This window comes from Centropristis striata, chromosome 9, assembly GCF_030273125.1.
Source record: "Centropristis striata isolate RG_2023a ecotype Rhode Island chromosome 9, C.striata_1.0, whole genome shotgun sequence".
Classification (NCBI taxonomy): Eukaryota; Metazoa; Chordata; class Actinopteri; order Perciformes; family Serranidae; genus Centropristis; species Centropristis striata.
In genome coordinates this window covers 36,968,302-36,989,820 of record NC_081525.1, presented here as the reverse complement: position 1 = coordinate 36,989,820, position 21,519 = coordinate 36,968,302, and the positions used below count along the sequence as shown (strand labels likewise).

Genomic DNA, 21,519 nt, shown 5'->3' with positions numbered 1-21,519 from the left:
AAAATATAAAGTTTTTTTGTTTTTTTTTAAACAAAAACTTACATTTTGGTTAGGATAAGATACGACCTTTTTTATCCTGTGGTGGTGAAATTCAGTCATCACAACAGCAAGATTTAAGAAATAAGAAATAATATACATACATAAATATACAAATATTATTTATATACCGTTTATGATATATACACATTATATACATAACATACTTGGCTGCTATTGAACGTTATTGTTAACATTGTACATTAGGGACAATAGATTATTGCATGGGACAATAAATAAAAAGAATATATATGAATATAAAGGAATATAAGGATATACACAATAAAGTATTAAAAACAGTGTATCCAGGTTAGGCTGATGATAATGCTTATCAATATGAAATTATAATCGCACAACTACGCAAACACACAGTTTTATAATTTTGATTTTGACCCGCCTACCGGAGGTGACGTTGCACTACGTCCCCAGTTTCCTCGCAGCGGATTGGACGAGCAGCGCCCCTCCGTCCTAAACGTGGCGGGAGCCAAAATGAGTTGTAAACAAGAGCACTAGTAGAATAATCACGTAACTGTCTAGTGTATTTGGTGTTTGGTTATGAGCAGGTTGCGTTCAGCGATGCTTAAAGGTAAGAGAGCCGGACTGAAGATGGTAGAAACAGCAAAACCGAAGCGGAAAAACTCAAAGACCGCCGTGAAAGAAGGTAGCTACCATGTGGATGTTACTTAACTTTAGTTAATTAAATGTTATTGAAATAGTGAATATGAACCAGCACAATATATGTTAGTCTGTCTGCAAACATCCTGTCGTCTGCATGAGGGTTACGGGGGAACTTTTTACTTATTTATCTTTATTTAATTAAAAACGCTCAATTTAACATTTCACATACACAATAAAAGCAACAGCTGCAACATGTAATTCAACAGCCACTCATTAAATACTGCCATTGTAATGTGTACATTTCTACCATCTGCGGTTTCTAATTTTTATTCATTTTTTTTATTCTTTGATTTTTTTTTTTTTGATTGAGAATTTATTTGAACACAAAATTAAAGATGAACATTTAAAAACAAACGAACAACAATAAATACAAGACAACAACACAAAATGAAACAACAAGACTCAACACTTATTTGTGTTCAAAAGGAGTCAAAGCTTATTAAATTTAAATCCCACCCCTTCTCCCTATGTTAATTTACTATATGCAGTTATATAACAATAATATTTATATATATGTATGTATAACACATAGTAATGTAGTTTATAAACTCATTATTACCATTATTAACACACATAACTTGTTATTAACTTACAAACACATAAGTACACATACACCCATGTAGTCACAATGAGACAACAATGAACAAACAAACAACAATAACACACAAAAAAGAAAAAATAGTAACACATTTAAAAAAGAAAAATTCTTCATTTTTATTAAGCTCTTTACGGTATGGTTTTTTTTTAGATAGAAAAATTAGACATGTTTTATCATAACCTTACATATACTACTAAACTTACATACATTTAAACAAAAGAAGGGCGTTTTGGAATAATATAGTTTTCATTACTGCCATATTTCCTCAAATTTATTTACTTGAAGCTTTCTGCACTTTTGTTTTCATTCATCTAAGAAATGAAGTGTACAGCTTCAGATGGTAAATTTCACTCTCTCTACAGAGAATGAGTTCTGAATTATTTAAAATGGATCTTCGCAGGAAATGTAAAGAAGACATCTGCCCATTTTATAATGACCCTCCTGTTCTTTTGATGTTCACCCACAGCATATAATATTTTATAGATATTTTGTTGTTTAGCATTAATGGTATTTGCCTTGTATAAGTCTGTTCAGGTTGAATAAGAATGATGTTTTTGGTCTTTCAGAGGAAAATGCGTCCTCAGCATCCACATATCACACTTTCCACGATCCTGCTGGCGTGGAGCTGCTGCGCTCTCAGCTCCTCAGCTGGTACGACAAGGAGCAGAGAGAGCTGCCCTGGAGGACTCTGGTAAACTTTCACTCCCTCTTTTTTAATGCATGTATTTGGTTGTTAGAGACAAACTTAAATGATGTGTCATTATGAAATTTCAGGAGGTGTTATTGTACGTTTGGTTCAGATATATGGTCGTTTCAGCACCGTACATCAACCCTTTATCAGGCAAAGAAGTATATTTGGTAACTTCAGATAATATTTCGAGAAAAAAGTTGCAAATTTACAAGATTGAAGTGGCAAATCTACAAGAAAAAAGTTGCAGATTTAAGAGATTTAAAGTGGTAAATCTGCGCGAAAAAAGTCACATATTTATGAGAAAAAAGTGGTAAAAAAGCCGCTTTTTCTCCCAGATTCACCACTTTAACCCTTAATAGGACACTCATTGAAATACTTGCAAATTCCAAATTTCAACCCTAGAGAATATTGGAGGATATTACATACTGCCAGAATGTGTAAAAAAAAACATACGAAAATAATATTTTGAGAAAAAAGTTTATGAGATTAAAGTGGCAAATCTACAAGAAAAAAATGCACAGATTAATGAGATTTAAAGTGGTGAAGCTGCGAGAAAAAAATTGCTTTTTTTTCACTTTTTTCTCATAAATCTGCAACTTTTTTGGCGCAGATTTGCCACTTTAAATCTCTTAAATCTGCAACTTTTTTTCTTGTAGATTTGCCACTTTAATTGAGTAAACTTTTTTCTCAAAATATTATTTTTGTATGTTTTTTTTACACATTCTGTCAGTATGTAATATCCTCCAATATTCTCTAGGGTTGAATTTCCTTTTTCTCAAAATATTACCTGAAGTTACCAAATATAATTCTTTGCCTGATAAAGGGTTAAACCTGTTTTTTTTTATTTTGACAATAACGCTTTTATCACTTCTGTCACACCTAATGTGACAGTTTTATTTGTGTTTTTATTCTCTTATTTTGTCATTGTACGTATCCTAAAAGTAATAAAACTAAACAGGGATACTGTGCAATATAGTCAGTATATCTTAACTTCTAATAATGATCTGACAATTTTCAGTTGAAATATAATAATTGAAATGTAATGATATGTATTGTTAAAGTCTTTCCTGTGGTCTGTTCCTGCTGTGACTTTTTTTTTCCCCAAGACAATATTGTCATCTGGTAATCGGCACAAATTCTTTATAATTACTTCAATGTTTCATTTACACTAAATAATGAAAGGCATAATTCAATATGTTATTCTAAAATGCCCAAAATTTGCAAACAGTTTGATTCAGCATTTCTCACATCCAGCCATATTGCCCAGATCTTTAATTATACACTGCATTTGTTTTTACAGGCTGTGACAGAGTCCGACCTCAACATCAGAACATATGCAGGTAAGAAGATGTTTTCTATTCAGATTTTTTCAATCTTTTACAGCTGCCAAATATATTTACAAGACAGTTTTCTCTCTCTTTTTTTTAGTGTGGGTTTCAGAAATCATGCTGCAACAGACCCAAGTTGCCACAGTCATAGACTATTACAACAAATGGATGAAGGTAGGCATCTTTCAGGAGTCTACATTATATATTAAGTGGGTAACACTTTACAATAACCATCTAAGTGATGTTTATAGATGGTTTATAAACCAATTAGTATTAACCATTTACACAATTCTATACATATTTAATCTTTAAATGCTTTCAAGCAATTTCTTTAAGGTATAAGAATCATTTTGAAATAATTTGCATACTTAATATGGTGTTAAAAATGTTATAATGAGTGTAAAGCTATTAATAAACTAATAATTATGTTTGTTTATGGTAAAGTAATCTATTTGGCATTTATAAATTATAGTTCAACATTATTACATTTTCTATTCACCATTCTAAATGGCCTATATACGGTTAATAAATGATGATTAAACATTAATAAACTATCTGTTTACCATTTATAAATGGTCTATTTACCATCTATAAATGATGGTTATTGTAAAGTGTTACCATTAAGTGTTATATTGCATGCATTGTGTGTATTTTTTTAATTCATTCTCTGCTTGTGTGTTGTTAGCGATGGCCCACAGTGCAGGATCTTGCAGCTGCTACAATAGAGGTGATTACTGAAAGCAGTCACTAAAGATAGAAATAGTAATGATGTCAAACTAAATGCATTGATTCCATGTCTATGTAGGAGGTGAACCAGATGTGGTCAGGTCTTGGCTACTACTCCAGAGGGAAAAGGCTACATGAAGGAGCTCAAAAAGTCTGTAACAATCAAACAAGAATCAAACTTGTGGCTCAGCGCAAACATTTATGAAATGTCTTAAAATTGCACATAATAATAGCTCAGTATAGAATCTTGTGGTGCAGATTGTTCATTGCATCACTTGTGTGTTGCAGGTGGTGTCGGAGCTGAAGGGGCAGATGCCTCGCACCGTCGACAGCCTGCTGAAGCAGCTGCCTGGAGTAGGACGCTACACGGCTGCAGCTGTAGGCTCTATTGCACTGGGCCAGGTGGGTTTCTGTGGGCCAGATCAAACTCTCAGGCCCCGTTCGCACGAGGACTCTTGCGGGTAAAAACGACAAAATATTTTATCGGAAGTGCCTTTCGTTTAGACGGTGACGGCGTTTTGGGGGCTTAAAGACGCAAACATCTGAAACCACCCTCCGAAGTGGAAAAGTTAAATACGCTCCGCCGTAGCGTGTCGTCTACACTGACAAGACGCAAAACTCTGATCTGATCTGCTCACGTCACGTATGTGTTTACGTCACATACATGCTCCAGTACAGGAAATAAACAAACATGTGGGATTATTTCCATGCGTCGGACCTTCAAGCTGCTCTGGCAGCTCTAATAAACTTACAGGAGTCTTTCCACCAAATGTACAGGATATGTACAGATAGTATTAGTGAACAGAGAATGATCTGTAAAAACCTCCATCACATTCTGGATGCAGCAATTCGTCGGAGGCGAGCCAGACGGCTGTGAACGAGACCTGGGAGATCTAGTGATGGTGGATAACTTTGTGGAAGGAGTAGCTGATGAAAATGTGTGGCGTGAAAACTTCTGCATGCCCAAAGATGCTCTTATCTCTTTAAGTGATGCCGCCTGGCTGCATACAATCCAATTTCACACACTTTTGCGTCACCGTATGCAGCAGATTTCCTCCCGAAAATACTCGTCTAAACGCGGAATAAAAAGTGAAGACGCGACGCCACTTTTGCGTCTTCTGTTGAGACCGTCCTCGTGTGAACGGGGCCTCAGGCCACGGATAATATCTGCACTGCCTCACTATCACACTAACAGCCATCTAAAGCTTATCACTAAATCTGCCTATTACCACCTGAAAAACATAGCTAGAATTAAGGGGCTTCTGTCCAAACAAGACATGGAAAAACTTATCCATGCATTTATTTTTAGTAGGTTGGATTATTGCAATGGCATCTTCACAGGTCTTAACAAAAAATCAATCAGGCAGATGCAGCTGATCCAGAACGCTGCCGCCAGAGTCCTGACAAACACCAGGAAACTGGACCATATTACACCGCTCCTTTAAATCAGGACCAAAAACACTATTGTTTACTGTAGTGGAGCGGCTAAGTGCTCATTTTTGCCAGAATTTTTCAGTTTATGATACAAGCGTGAAAATTGGCATGAACACTCTCCATGGGTCACTTAACAAGAAAATTGTCCAAGACATTTCAAAATTTTTTTTAAGGATTTTTAAGTGACCCATGGAGGCTGCTCATGCCAATTTTTATGCTTGTATCACCAAATAAACCATTATATCATTCAATTGCTCCACTAAGGTGTCGGCCATCTTGAAAAATGGCCGCCATCTTGGAATTTCAAGTAACCGTGGGTGGGTTATTGTCAAGTGACAAACAGAGACTGCTCATGCCAATTTGTATGCTTGTATCACCAAATAAACCATTATATCACTTAACTGCTCCACTTAGGTGTCGGCCATCTTGAAAAATGGCCGCCATCTTAAAATTTGAAATGTCTCGGACAATTTTCTTGTTAAGTGACCCATGGAGAGTGTTCATGCAAATTTTCACGCTTGTATCATAAACTGAAAGATTATATAACTTAGCCGCTCCACTACTGCAGCGTACTCTTAACTTTAACACTTATCTGCTCTACTCTACTGCCCTTACTTTTTAACTACGCAATGTTTGACATGTGCTTTTTATTATTTGATCTATTTTCTTATCCTGCTGTATCTTATTTTATCTTATTTGTATTTTTATTTCTATTTCTCTGTTTTAATTGACTGTTTTTACTGTTTTCAATTGTGTCTTGCTGTTTTAATGTGTATGTAAAGCACTTTGAATTACCTGCTGTTGAATTGTGCTATACAAATAAACTTGCCTTGCCTTGCCTCACTATCACTGACGACTGATAACATCTCTGCTGATAGGTCACTGGAGCTGTGGATGGCAATTTGATTCGGGTGCTGTGCCGCCTGAGGGCCATCGGAGCTGACAGCACAAGTCCTGCAGTAACAGAGGCGCTCTGGTGAGATAAAACCTGCAGTTTATATCCTCAAGAAGGAACCTGAAGTTTGAATTTGATCAGCACCTATTTTAACCCTCTGAACGCCACCACACAGACGTGTGATTTCTTTGAAAGATCGCGAAAAACACACCATTCATTCTTGAAAGAAACTGTAAAAACAGGCATAATCATCAGAATGTTAACCTCTTGAAAGTCCTTGAATGGATCACGAAAGTCAGTCAGTCTTTGTTAACCCATTGAAGCCTGGAAAGCTGATATGTTGTTTTGTAGTATTTGTATAAGCTCTCAAATACTTTTTGAATTTCATTTCTATCTGCTACAGAGGCTGAAAAATCTATTATTTAGAACAGGGGTGTCAAACTCAAATACACAATGGGCCAAAATTTAAAACTTGAATAAAATCGCGGGCGAACATTGAACAAATAAACCTTTTAATATATACCAAACATGTTTTGCTTTAACATTAAATATGGAACCAGCAACGCTTATAAATAACTAATATATAACTAAATAGTGCAGACATGCAAAATCAAATTTCAAATAAAAAACACATCAATGTCATTAATTTACAATAATAATATAATAATTTGGTATTGCCTCGCGGGCCAAATAAAATTACACTGCGGGCCAAAGTTGGCCCGCGGGCCAGAGTTTGACACCCCTGATTTAGAAGAAAGCGTTCACACTTCTGTTGAATTTCCAGAAAAACAGGTTTTATGAGCTTATTTTAAAATCGCCCAGAGGTTTAACAGGCGTTTTTGGCCTCAATGGGTTAATGGTGAAAATTGATTGCTTTTTTGTTTGTTTCTGCTCTAATTCAGGAGTCTAGCCAATACACTAGTGGACCCCGAGAGACCCGGGGACTTTAACCAAGCCATGATGGAGCTGGGAGCTCGAGTGTGTACCCCTAAAGGAGCGCTGTGCAGCCAGTGTCCTGTACAGTCTCACTGCCACTCTTTCCGCAAGGTAAAAACTAATACTGTGAGCTAAACCACTGCTACTCCTGCTTTGCTTTTTTACTGTTAATGCATAAGTGCTAATGTAGATTATTGATGCTTTGTATCACAGTGAAAACATTGTTCATGATTGTTAATACAGTGTGTGAATGTGCAGGTTCAAGTCAAACAAGAGAAAAACTCCAGGAAGCTGTTGGGGAAGCTGGACAGCTGGTCCACCCTCCCTGATATAGAAGACTGTCGTAAGTGTCCCGAGTCCCTCCCTCAGACCTCCATGATGTCATGATGTTATATTAAAGTGCTTTCTCTTCTCTCTCAGTGACCAGCGGGACATGTCCTTTGTGTCCCTCTGAGCCCTGGGACGATGACTTGGGTGTCCAGAACTTCCCCAGAAAGCCGGCAAAGAAGCCGCCTCGAGTGGAGCGAACTCTGACCTGTGTGGTGGTCCGACAGGGAGAGACGGGGGAGGACCAGTTCCTGCTCACACAGAGGCCAAACAAAGGTCCGTGCCCGCAGCGCGTCCCACTTCATTTTGGCAGATATTTTCATTTTAATTATTCTCAGTCTGGCTAAGTTTAAATAAATACTAAATACAGAAATGCAATGATGGAAACTAGTATGTAAGTATAAAGTACAATTTTGAGGTATTTAACTTGAGTGTTTCCATTTTCTGCTGCTTTATACTTTGGCTCTACAACATGTCAGAGACAAATATTGTCATTTTTGTTTCACTACATTTTTTTCTATTTTTAGGTTTCTAGAAGCTGTGCAGATCCAGATTATTAACACACAATAAAATCAACAAATAAATTATGTTTTTTATTCAAAATTAGCTCAATTGTACCAGGTGCAAAGTGATGTACACATGAATATGTCAGTAATTATAATTCAATAATATAATATATATTATAATGAGGACTTCTACTTTAAGTATATTTTAATGCTAATGGTTGCTACTTTAACTTCAGTAAATTATCTCATTACTTCTTGCAAATATGGAAAAAACGACATTTATAAAATCAGTGAAAGTGCATCTATTTGGATGGGAAAAGTACAGAATGGATTTAAATGTAAACTATTATATGTTTACAATACAAATTGATTAAAAAATAGCTTCTATTAGATTAAATATACAATTCAACAGTCCAAATTAGCAGTTTTGTCTTTATTGACTTGTGTGTGTTTGTGTTTGCAGGTTTGCTGGCAGGTTTGTGGGAGTTTCCGAGTCTCCTGCAGGAGGAGCAGAGCTCTGAGATCAGACAGAAGAGGGCGCTGTGTGCCCAGATCAGCGGGCTACTGGGAACCAGTCTGAGCCAGAGCCTCCTCCAGTATGTGGGAGAGGTGAGCTTGATGTTTACCGTCCGTCTATCCGACTCACTTTGAATTGAAATGAACAGTTTGTGCAGCTGATCACTGATTGGCTGTTTGCAGGTGGTTCACATCTTCTCCCACATCCACCAGACGTACGTGGTTCACAGTGTGTGTTTGAAGGACTCGGACTCACAAACACAGACTGAAAATGTTCAGTGGCTCACCAGGTCCGCTCTGCAGGAGGCTGCTGTGTCCACAGGAGTGAAAAAGGTTTTTATTTTGTTTACTCTGTGTCTGTGTGTGTGTGAAGCCCTGCTGCTGTAACCGCAGTCATGCAGCATCAGGACTGGACAGAAAGCAGGAATCTACCTTGACTCTAATGTTGTGCTGCAATTTGGAGTTTCAGTTTCAAAAAGTCTTTTAGTTACTGTGATAAGTAAATTGTTTCAGGCACATTTATTTGTATAACACCATTCACATGCAAGGTCACCCGAAGTGCTTTACAGCGGCATAAAATAGACATTAAAAGCATTAGAAGCTGCATTACAGAAATAAAATATGATATTAAGAGAGTAAAAGTGTATTAAGATTATGATAAAAACAATTGAAACAAGCAATTCAAAGTTTTATTATTTTAAGTATATCTATTGTATTCATGAGAAAGCTGAAGGGAACACAAATGTTTTAGCCGTCAGTTTGAGCAGACGTCAGGTATTCAGGGAGCTTGTTCTACAGGTGAGCAGCAGGGAAACTACATGCAGCTTCATCTTGGTTTCGATCTTTGTTTCAGAACTTTAGTTGTGCGTCGCCTAAACAAATGGGATTAAAATTTCTTCTCTCCTGCAGATTTTGAAGCTTTGCGACTCTGCGGACAGTCAAAAAGAGCAAACCTCTAAAGTACGTATGCTCCTTCATATTAATATTTATAGATGAATAAATATTCTATTATCCTATGCCAATAACAGATTCCACCTCATCATTTGTCTCTATTTGTCTCACTTAGGATGGGAAAAGGCCAAAGAATGAGAAGAAAGCACAGAGCTCAAAAAGAGCCAAACTGAGCTCAGCGAGCAGCAGACAGCTCTCCCTCAGCTCCTTCTTCAGCTCGGTTAAACAAGAATCTTGATGCTGTGAAACTTCTCATACACGTGTTGCTACATTACATATAAGTGTGTTCCCATTGGTGGTTATTAAAGACAAAATGTCATCAGTTTTTTAAATGTTATAAAATGGGTTTTTTTAAAAGTATATATATTATATAAAGTGTCTTTTAAACCTTTTGAATCAGCAGTATCCTTTGTTTTGTAACAACCTCATTATAGATAATGTTTTATTGCTATATGACTAGTCTTTCATCTTAATGTTTTATTACATATAATAAATATGTGATGTTTTGTGTAACTTTGGATAATAAAGCCCAGACACAAGACAAACACCAGGTTTCATGCCAGCTAATAAAGTTTTATTATCTATATGTGTTTATCATGGTGAAGGTAAATAAAAACACATTTCCCTTTAGAAACTAGATACTCTCCTACTACAGGTTACTCTACTAATGCAAAGGATCATGTAGGATTGACAAATCATCATTTTGCAAACACGTTTAGTCCAAAAAACACAACAAAAAGCAGCATCTAAGACATGCAAATTCAACACTAAAAGGCTCCAAGTGAATCATGATCTAAGTTGTGAGGTTACAATATCACAGAGTAGCCATAGTACAACATCTTTAAAAATGAAATGTATAGTAACAGTATGTAGCCTATATATAGTATGTCGTTAAATATGAAAATGAACATCATAGTGTAGTATCTCTAAAAAAATCAAACAAACGGCATAGAATACTACGTTGATAATGATAACAGTACAGTTTGTCCAAAAATATATATTTTTAAACCCCACCATATTATAATAAGCCCTAAAACGGTCGAAGTGTAGTTTGTCCTATGTGAGTATCTGAGCTGTGAGCGCCTCCTGGTGGATATTTTAAGTTGTCTATTGACCACCTGGGAGCATATACATCATTGTTTACAGTCATCAATTTAAAATGCTAGAAATGGTCCAATTGTACCCTGTTGATACATGTGGTAGTTTATCCAAAAAAGCAAAATAAAGCCATATTTTTGCAATGTCTAATAGTGACCCCCCTCAACAAAAATATCACTTTTGTGTCGATTTTTGTCTATACTCCTGTGATGGTATAGTTTGTCCAAAAAAAGCGAAAAAGCGTCATATTATGGGATGTCCATAAATGACCCCCCCCCCCCCCCAAAAAAAAAAAATTAAAAAAAAAATCATACAATAGCATGTCGATTTTTTTTTTTTTGTCAAGAATGGTCAAATTCTAAAATTCCTAAAAATGCTTACAATGGGTCAGTTAAGTCTGTTGTTAAATGTGGTATTATAGTTTGTAGATTTTGAAATGCTTAAACATGCTAGAAATGGGTCAATTATAGTCTGTTGATACATATTAGAGCATAATATGGCCAGAAATGACAGAGAAACACCATATTTTAGAATGTCCAAAAATGAACCGCTCAAAAAAAATCAAACTATGTTATGTCGATTTTTGTCAAAAGCAGTCAAATTTTAAAAAGACTACAAATGCTAGAAATGGCCTGAATATCCCTCGAACCCTTTTTTATAACCTAACAATGTTTTACTAAGGATTACTCATCATCATCTCTCCAGAAGGTGCCTCCCTCTCGAACTGTTGATTCGTCAGTTTTAATCAATATCAGCAGAGAAGACCATTATCTCTTCTCCTCAGCTCACCCAGTCCGTGACCTGACCTGTTCAACACATTCAACACCACCTCCTGCCTTAATATGACTTGCAGAGATATTAGTGGAGACACAGATGTTTCAATGTGCACATAAAATACAAAGTATACAATATATCTTTTTGTGATGATAGAGTCTTACTAAGTTTAAGCAGATGGAATAAATGTATTTATTGTATTAATTTTAAAATTTTAGTTTATTATTTATTATTATTAATTGTATTTATTAGCACATGATCATTGTATCAAAAGCATCTTACATGATTAATCTATAAATGCATAGAGAGGTCACACACCCAGTTAGTGAATTACACAGGCACAGACAGTGACTTAGTCAATCAGATAGTGGAGACAGAATCATTTTAATAATAACAACTTTTTTTTCTACTGACATCAAAAAGTGTGTGTGACCATTTTTCATTCATTGGCCAGAAAATTTAAATCCACTCTGATAAGCAAAAAAAAATAAAATAAAATAATAATAATAATAATTCGCTGATATTTTTACTTACACATTAAATACATAAATCACCATGCTGCCTGTAGAGACTGCTGCCTCACCTAGTACCTATCATCTTAAAATGATGTGTATCCAGGTGTGCAGAGTTGTGATATTTTACATTTACAATAGCAAATGCAGATAAAGATAACACTTTGAAGCTGATGCATGCAGATAAGACCAACCCAAAGCCCACAACCACAAACTGTTCTATCTATTAACATTATAACTCAACATGGGCTCATTCTGAGTGCATGATCTTAAACAGATGTAGAATTATGGTGCACTCAAATAAGTAAACGTCAGACTCAGTGGTGGGTCTACACAGGGGCCTCCAGGGTCCACTGCCCATGTGAAGAAGCCCTTGGCCCCTGCTGTGGCACCTGTGTCAAATTAATAATAAAATGATCAATAATATCAATGAACAATGGAGCAATTCTAACCTTTTTTTTTTGTTCAAACAATATCTGATTGTACACAAAAGGAACCCAGAATGAATGGAGTCTTTGAATGAATGAATGAATGGGCTATTTTTTTCCATTTTTGAATCCTTTTCATGTCTTTACGTGTCTTTGTAAGTCATTTTGTCTTTTTTTGGTAATTTTGTGTCTGTTGTTGTGCTTTTTTAGTTATTTTGTGACTTTTTTGTCATTTTGTGTCTTTTTTGTCATTGGTGTCTTGTATGTGTCTTTTTTTGGTCATTTTGTGTCTTTTTTTGGTCTTTTTTTTAAGAAGTCATGCTTTGGCGCTTTTGGAGACTCCAGAGGGTTAATTGTGCAATAAAATATTCTGTGTGTGGGTGTGTGTGTATATATATAGGCTATATATATATATATATATATATATATATATATATATATGTATGTATACAAAAATGAGAAATGTCATTGTCATACAAAAAAAACTGTTATTGTTGGTAAGTCTCATTATTTAAATCAATGTATTTGTATCTTCCAAATATACTTAAATGAGATGTTTAAATAAGCTAAAATAAAGATTTTGAATGCTTAAATATCATCTTTGCCATTTTTTAATGTGCCCCTCTGATTAAACACTCACATCATGGCGGCATACAGCGCCCCCTACTGTACTCAACATGTATCAACTAAATGAAGACAAACAGGAAGTGATTCAAATCCCCTCACTCTAATACTAAATAGTTCAGCTGGGAGTCAACTGTGTGCAGAGGTTTGTCTTTGTTTTGTTTTTCTTGCAGAGGTTTTGTGTTGCAGCAGTGTTTGTGGTGCGGCTGGTTGCTGCAGTTTGTCTTCATTGATTGATCGCAGGACTTCAGGCTGCAACCTGCAGCGAGCTGCAACTTGAACTTTGCTACAACTTTTTCGTCAGCCAGCGTCCAAAGTTTCTCCAGCGTGGACACTGAAACCAACCAGTTTCAAGGTCTTTATTAGTGGCTAGATTGTCTTTAATTATATAAAATCTTTACATTTTCTTTCGTGCTACAGATTTTTTTCCTCTTTTGCTCATTACATTTCTTAATTTAATGTATTTTTAATTTTTATATTTTCCCCCAGATGGATTCTGCATGGCAGCGTGTCCTGTCTGTGCACCAGAGGATAGTGGACAATGGAGGTATGATGATAATTATTTTTATTTATTTATTACTATATTTCTATAGCACCTTTCAAAACCAGGGTTACAAGGTGCTTTACAAAGTACATTATCATGGAGGCAATACAACAGTTAAAACAAAAATAACAGAACATCATCGAAAACAGTGAACAAGCAAAAATAATAGGATACAAAATTAAAATATGTGTAAGAACGTTAGAAATCATTGCACAAATGCCAGTCTGTACAAGTGGGTTTTTAAAAGTTTTTTAAAATGATACACAGACTCAGCTGCTCTGATACTGAGGGGGAGCTTGTTCCACAGTTTTACCACATATTCAGCTCATTTTGCTTTTATTTAGCAGCAAACTCTTCTTGCAGTCACACTGTACAAGAGATTCCCAGTCCAAACAACAAGGCTGTGTGTGTGTGTGTGTGTGTGGGTTGTGTGTGCAGTTGTGCTCCTCAGCTTGTCTTCACAATGACTGCTTTGTGTTTTGTCACATGATTGGCCACCATGCCACTTTTAAAATGACAGTGATGGACATATAAGAGAAAGAGGAGCAGGGCACCAACATAGGGAGGATTCTGAGTTTTTTTTCATCAAATGTATAAATGTTTTTACTCTCCAAAACTGGACACATAAGTCGTCTGAGCTGGACTGGAACAAGACAAACTGTTAAAACCTGGCATTTCCTGTGCAGACTAAAACAAGAATCAGCGCTTGAAGTTGTGTGAATCAAGGCAGCTCTTAACCCTTTAACAGGCAAATAACTATATTTGGTAACTTCAGGTAATATTTCGAGAAAAAAGTTGCAAATATACTAGATTAAATTGGCAAATCTGTGCGAAAAAAGTTGCAGATTTACGAGAAAAAAGTGGGAAAAAAAGCAACTTTTTTCTCCCAGATTCACCATATAAACCCTTAATAGGGCACTCATTGAAATACTTGCAAATTCCAAATTTCAACCCTAGAGAATATTGGAGGATATTACATACTGCCAGAATGTGTAAAAAAAACATACAAAATAATATTTTGAGAAAAAAGTTTACGAGATTAAAGTGGCAAATCTACAAGAAAAAAATGCGTAGATTTATGAGATTTAAAGTGGTGAATCTGGGAGAAAAAAAGTAGTTTTTTTCCCCATTTTTTTCTCGTAAATCTGCGACTTTTTTTGCGCAGATTTGCCACTTTAAATCTCTTAAATCTGCGACTTTTTTTCTTGTAGATTTGCCACTTTAATCTAGTAAATTTTTTTCTCGAAATATTACCTGAAGTTACCAAATATAGTTCTTTGCCTGATAAAGGGTTAAAAATTCTAATCCAGCCGGTGTCCTGTAATCTATTTATCCATTTGTAAATAGTCCCTGACACAGAGCTCTATTTGTCCCAGACAAAAGGACAGACCCGTGGCTGCTGGTCTACTCCCCCGTCCCGGTGTCACTCATCTTCCTGGTGTACCTCTGTGTGGTCTGGGCCGGCCCTCGTCTGATGAAACACAGAGAACCCGTTGACCTCAAAGTCGTTCTCATTGTTTACAACTTCGCCATGGTCGGCCTGTCGGCCTACATGTTCCACGAGGTGTGTTTGAGCTCATGATGTATCTTGTTTCCTTATAAAAACAGAACAAAAAGAAGCACAGTGATGCTGGAAATATGCCGTTTTACAGATTTTAGCGTTTTTTTCCTCTTGGGAATTCCTGTTTTCTGATATAAGTGCTTATATTTACAGTTCCTGGTCACGTCCTGGCTGTCCAGCTACAGCCTCCTCTGTCAGCCTGTAGATTACAGCAGCAGCCCACTGGCACTGAGGGTAAAAAGTTAAGGTCGAAAAATCCTACAGACAGAATAAATAACATAAAACTCACATTTCTTCACTGTTTTCTTCCTCCAGATGGCCAGAGTGTGCTGGTGGTTCTTCTTCTCTAAAGTCATAGAGCTCAGTGACACGGTGTGTATTTGATCATTACTAATAGGAAATGCGGAGTTAAAACTGTACCGTACATCTTCCTCTGCTCCTCTCTGTGAGCAGCTCTTCTTCATCCTGAGGAAGAAGAACAGCCAGCTGACCTTCCTTCACATTTACCACCACGGCACCATGATCTTCAACTGGTGGGCCGGAGTCAAGTATGTGGCCGGCGGACAGTGTAAGTCATTTATTTGAGTCATTTAGATGTGTCTGCTGCCTCACTAAATACTTCTGTTGTATTCATTCGCTGTCAGTTCTTGAACGACCATTTTTCTACATCGTTAGCCTCATAGCATAATTGCCTAAGTCATTTTTTGGCCAAATTGTGATATCTGCCTAACTTTACTACATACAAACCAAACTACATTATTTATATGTAAGAGAAAAATTGCCTTTGTGAGGGCATATTCTGCCTAAGTCACTTTTATCTGTTATGAAATCGATGTGTTTAATTTTTTATGCAAACTTGTTCACACTTCTATTTGAACTTACTGTTACAATATCAATTAAGAATACCAATGGGCTTACTAAAAATTGTGTTTTTTCTTGTTTCCCGAAAACGTTCAAATATGACTTAGGCAAATATGCTATGAGGCTAACGACATGCTTCATATATTTTACCTGAATTAAATGAATGCAACTGACCATTTCATGTAGGAACTCGATGTTTTGGGGTCTTGAGCTATTTTGTCAGTTTTTTTAATCGTTTTCATTCTGCCTTTAAAAATATGTTTACCATGCCATGTTGGTATCATATTTTTTAACACAACCTCACCTATATGACCTGATAATTATATTTTCACTTTGACTTACTGGATAATAATAATAATAATAATAATAGTCCATTTTATTTATAAGCGCCTTTCAGAACACCCAAGGTCACTTTACAAGAAAACATAAAATAATTTAAAAACAGTGGCAACAAAGTAAAACATCGAACAGAATAAAACATCGAACAGGGATCAACATTTTGAACCCAAAAGAAACAAAACCCCGACATAAAATCAGATTTTGAAAACACAATCATGCCCAAAAATAATTTTAAATGTTGCAAATGTGAACAGAATCTGGACAACATCTAGTTCTGTATTTTTATGATAAGTATAGTTCTCATAAAAAAGGTCCAGCTTCAAGAAAGTAACGTGTGACTGTATTGTATGGAACAATTGTATGGTTTTGCCGTGATCCTGCAAATAAAAAGAGTTAAAAAAATAAAATAAAAACTGTCATGGAGTTTCAGGGAAATCTATTGTGTTTTTACGTTGTGACGTCATGAAGAAGTCATCAATGACTCCAGAGAGTTTAGTTTTTATAATGACAAGTGGAATGACATATTGTGTCTGCTAGTTTTACATGAATCTGTTTTTTTTGTTGTTTTTTTGTTTTTTAGATTCTCTTTTTATTGAGGAATTTTTTTTAACATTTTATACAGAACAAAGAACAAGAACAGTTGGGGTGGGGGTACCAATATCACACAGCGTCATCATTTTCTCCTATCATCATTCTTTGCAGCAGTCGTTGTTAGTTAAATGACAGTTTTATATAAAATCAGAACTTGTAGGCTTAACATATTCTGTCCATTTTGACCAGGTTTTGTAAAATGAGTCCATTTGTAACTTTCGATGAAAAGTCACTTTTTCCATTGTGAAGATGTCTTGTATGATGTTGATCCAGTCCTCGTTTTGTGGTTGCTCAGGTTTGAGCCATCTCCTGGTAATGGCCTTTTTGCTTGCTGCTAAAAGAATATAAAGCAATTTCTTGTCTGCATAGCTAAAGCCATCTAGTAATATGTTACCGAGATACACAGTTTCAAATAAAGAGGGGAAAACAATTGAGAATACATTTTGCAAATGATGATGAATTTCAACCCAATACCTTTTAATAATTAAAGTTCCAGAAAATATGGAAATGATTAGCTCCTTCAATACCACACCTCCAGCAGGCATCTCCATTTACATGAATCTGTTTTTATCCTGCAGCGTTCTTCATCGGCCTGGTCAACACCTTCGTTCACATTGTGATGTATTCGTACTACGGCCTGTCTGCGATCGGTCCTCACATGCAGAAGTACCTGTGGTGGAAGAGATACCTCACGTCCCTGCAGCTGGTTAGTGGCCTCCTGCTCTCATCACTGCACATACAGTACAGGCCAAAAGTTTGGACACGCCTTCTCATTCAATGTGTTTCCTTTATTTTCATGACTATTTACATTGTAGATTCATCAAAACTATTAATGAACACATGTGGAATTATGTACTTAACAAAAAAGTGTGAAATAACTGAAAACATGTCTTATATTCTAGTAAGCAAAGGGTGGTTACTTTGAGGAATCTAAAATACAAGACATGTTTTCAGTTATTTCACACTTTTTTTGTTAAGTACATAATTCCATATGTGTTCATTCATAGTTTTGATGCCTTCAGTGAGAATCTACAATGTAAATAGTCATGAAAATAAAGAAAATGCATTGAATGAGAAGGTGTGTGTCCAAACTTTTGGCTTGTACTGTAAATAAATAAGCTGATCTGAAACTTTCCCTCACTGTCTCTGCAGGTGCAGTTTCTGTTGTTCCTCGTGCACACGGGCTACAACCTGTTCACGGAGTGCGACTTCCCCGACTCCATGAACGTGGTGGTGTTTGGTTACTGCGTCACCCTCATCATCCTCTTCAGTAACTTCTATTTTCAGAGCTACCTCAATAAGAAGAAGAAGCAGAAATAAGATGCAGTGGCTTTATGAGTGTTGTGGCAGCTTGAAGGATTGTTTCCTGCCTGCAGTACTCACTTATGTCCACTAGAGGGAACAACATGCCCACAGTATAAACCTTTTCCTTATGGTGCTCATCATCATGCAGACTGAATATTTTACAAACGATGTGAAGAATCTGATTTCTCTCTGCGTGTGTTTTTGTATTTTATGTAATGTGCCAAATACATGTGAAAAAAAGAGACCATCGTGTGATCATTTTTCATTATTTATTCCTTAAATTGAGAAATGACAAACATTCAAATGATTGCTGTAAACAAACTGTACATTTTATACACATTATAATAAAGTACCGTAGGTTGGTTTCTCTGCATTATTGCAGAATGAATTAGTTCGAACTCTCCTCCAGAGATAAATCCAAAAAGCAAAAAAAAAAAACACTTAACAACAAAATACCAAAAATGCAAACATTTTTTTTCCACTGCTAAAACAACACAGCAAAATGATATATTATTTTCTACATTTCAGTCTAAAATAGATTGAAAGATGTAGATTAGAGAGAGAAAAACATGAAGAGGAGGGAGAGAACATTTCATTTCCATTCAGGAGTTTTGTAGTGTTGATATATTAACGCTGAAAAACCTGTTTGTGTACATGACGAGCTCTCGGCCAGTAAAAGTGATTCTGAGTCTAAGAAATATGACATGCGTTCTGAAGATTAGACTTCTGTGTGATTTCTTTGACTTGTGTCTGTCCTTCATTTAAAGTTAGTAAAAATCGGAGAAGGTATCAGAATTTAGTTGATTTTCTTATGAATTACATGATATTTTTACATGTGAACATGATTTACATAATCATATTATTAAACTACTGGAAGAAACACCTGGAAGACATAAGCAACCTGTGACCAGATATCCTTCTTTAAAGGGGAACCGACATTGACTGGTAAAGCACATTTCCACTGCGTGGCTCACCTCAGCTTGCTCTTTTTATAGTTTCCCATTTGTGAAAGTTGCGGATAAATTATTGTGATTTTTTTTTTTTTAAGTCAGCAAAACCATGCAATCCGCTGACGAAGTGCAGATTCATGCTGCACTCCAGATCACATACTTTCTTTTTTTACTTTTGGTACATACTGCAGCTGCCCTCACAAAGTACATTCAGTTGCATGCAGTAGGAATATAATCAGGACATACTACTTCATCATAACACGTCACTTTGACCTTTGACCCTGTTGCTCAAATATGCTGCGCAGAGAATTGAGCATACTGCGAAATGTGTTCAAGATGCAGGTGGACATTGTGGTATTTTTGGCGCACTGCCTTTGAGATACTATGTGTTGGGATATTATAAATGTTCTCTGGGACTCCAGATAGTGTGGTAGTGTGAGTACTGGAGCGCACCCATAGATGCTGATGAGAGGACCCAGCAAGTGTCGAGCTGAGAAACCTGCCTAAGGGACACCCAGGTGGCTCTTCTGCTAGAGTGTGCACCACTTGTACTAAGGCTCGGGTTAAATTATGACCTGTTCTGTTTGCTTAAGATAAAAAAAGCTGTGAAAGACATTTAAAAAAAAAGAGAGAGACTACTGTGTACACTGAGGGGGTTCTGTTTGCAGTGGAAAACTAGATACATTTTTTTTTTTTAAAGATTCTGGGACCAAAAAAGAGTTGAGTTGAGCTGTTGAACCCTGCAGTGGAAATGAAGCATTAGATATTCAGATAGTGTCAGGGAAATAGTAAATCACATTGCAGTACACATCTGTTTCATCCTGCTGGTTTCACAGCCAATCGGGCAACTAAGTAGGTCAGAATATAAATTATTTTGTTTTCTACGTGACCCATATATTGTATGAAAATAAAAAAAGGAAATAGGAAGTAGAGGTGATCCAAATGTGAGAAGATGGACGTGGATGGACTGCAGAGTAGTAGAGGATGTGTGGTGAAGCGTGCCCTGCTCCAGTGTTGCTCTATGTCTCTGTGTAGACGGACGACATGTGGCTCAGGCTGCGGTCGAAGTTGCCCACCTGGAAGAAAATGCTCTCCTCTGGGCTGGAGGAGAACTGGCACCCTGCGCCACCTTGAAGCTCCTGGGTCAGGTTGAAGCCTGGAACAGACGTGAGAGAGAGCGGTCTGTTTAAAGGTCCTGTTAGAGCCAATCAGTGCTCTTGGCATCAATAGGAATCAATCTGTGGTGCCTCAGGTGTTATCTGGAAACACAGACAGTTTTCGACTTGATTGTAGAGGCTAAGCCCAAGCGTTGAGCCCCTGAGGTGCTGTAGCATGGGTAGAATAATTTACCTTTTTTTTAAACCTTTTTTGGTCAATGAAAGTCCACTTCATATTTGCAATTAAAACCATCGATTGCATTTATTTCCTTCAATTTTTTGTTTTGTTTCTCCAGACAAACTGTGGCTTGTATATGACTGGCTAGTGGTGTGGTGTGCCAATGGTAATGTGTGTCTGTATTTTTTAGATGAGATTCACCTTTATTGTCATTGCACAGAGTAACAAGTACTAGGACAACGAAATTAGCCATCAACCCGTCCGTACATATAGATAAACATACATACAATATGACAAAGGGGTGGACAGGACAGGAAGACAGGGTTGAAGCACCCGAGGCACCAAAGATTTGTTCCTATTTATGCCAAGAGCACTTACTGGCTATAACAGGTCCCATATTGTAAAGCATTACATTTCCAAGTCTTTAAAAATATATATATTATAAAGCAGGTTTAGGTGTTATATAAATACTGTGAAAGTATCAAAACAGAAACTTTGTCAGTAAACAAGATGTCAGGACTTCTGTAAGGTTCTTATGCAACAACTACACTATATATGGGAAAGTGCAGCTACAGTGCTAATTCAGCCATTCCCCAGCAGCAATGACAAAGGGCTGGACAGTATATTGATGATAATAGATATCGTGATATGAAACTAGATATCTTCTTAGATTTGGGACATTTTACTATTAGTCTAGATGGAATTGTCCAAAAAGTGAAAGTGAGGAGCATTTATGGGTACAAGTCAGGAACCGGCCTACTTTACTTATTTCAAGGGTGCTGAATCCAAAAAAAATGGTTCCCAAGCGAAATTTTATATATATATATATATATATATATAAAATATATAATATAATATATATATATATATATATATATATAAAATATATATATATATGCAAAATACCAACTTTTAAGGTGAAATTAAGCATTATTTGTGTCTTTTTTTAAGGCCGACATAAATATTCAATCAATA

At 36.3% G+C, this 21,519-nt stretch overlaps 3 protein-coding genes across 3 annotated transcripts in view; 2 read left to right on the top strand and 1 right to left on the bottom strand.

The window, feature by feature from the left end:
- Window positions 1-543: 543 nt before the first annotated feature.
- On the top strand, window positions 544-10,222 carry mutyh (mutY DNA glycosylase). Its single transcript, XM_059341152.1, has 15 exons — window positions 544-697; window positions 1,879-2,003; window positions 3,304-3,343; window positions 3,432-3,505; window positions 4,017-4,058; window positions 4,137-4,208; window positions 4,346-4,459; window positions 6,370-6,467; window positions 7,289-7,433; window positions 7,581-7,665; window positions 7,743-7,925; window positions 8,619-8,764; window positions 8,855-9,004; window positions 9,581-9,631; window positions 9,738-10,222. The coding sequence occupies exons 1-15, from the start codon at window positions 592-594 to the stop codon at window positions 9,858-9,860; spliced, it is 1,554 nt and encodes a 517-aa protein (XP_059197135.1). The 5' UTR covers window positions 544-591; the 3' UTR covers window positions 9,861-10,222.
- Window positions 10,223-13,178: 2,956 nt separating this feature from the next.
- Window positions 13,179-18,503, top strand: elovl8b (ELOVL fatty acid elongase 8b). The gene is made up of 8 exons (XM_059341024.1): window positions 13,179-13,413; window positions 13,548-13,605; window positions 14,979-15,166; window positions 15,317-15,397; window positions 15,479-15,535; window positions 15,617-15,731; window positions 17,533-17,660; window positions 18,107-18,503. Exons 2-8 carry the CDS (start codon window positions 13,548-13,550, stop codon window positions 18,272-18,274), a joined length of 795 nt encoding a protein of 264 aa, XP_059197007.1. The 5' UTR covers window positions 13,179-13,413; the 3' UTR covers window positions 18,275-18,503.
- A 1,407-nt stretch (window positions 18,504-19,910) lies between these two features.
- LOC131977626 (zinc finger protein GLIS1) overlaps window positions 19,911-21,519 on the bottom strand; it is a 90,268-nt gene continuing 88,659 nt past the window's right edge. Inside the window, exon 12 of the mRNA XM_059341023.1 lies at window positions 19,911-20,365. Within this exon, the coding sequence (XP_059197006.1) occupies window positions 20,229-20,365 (137 nt within the window). The 3' untranslated portion in view covers window positions 19,911-20,228. The remainder of the gene's footprint in view (window positions 20,366-21,519) is intronic.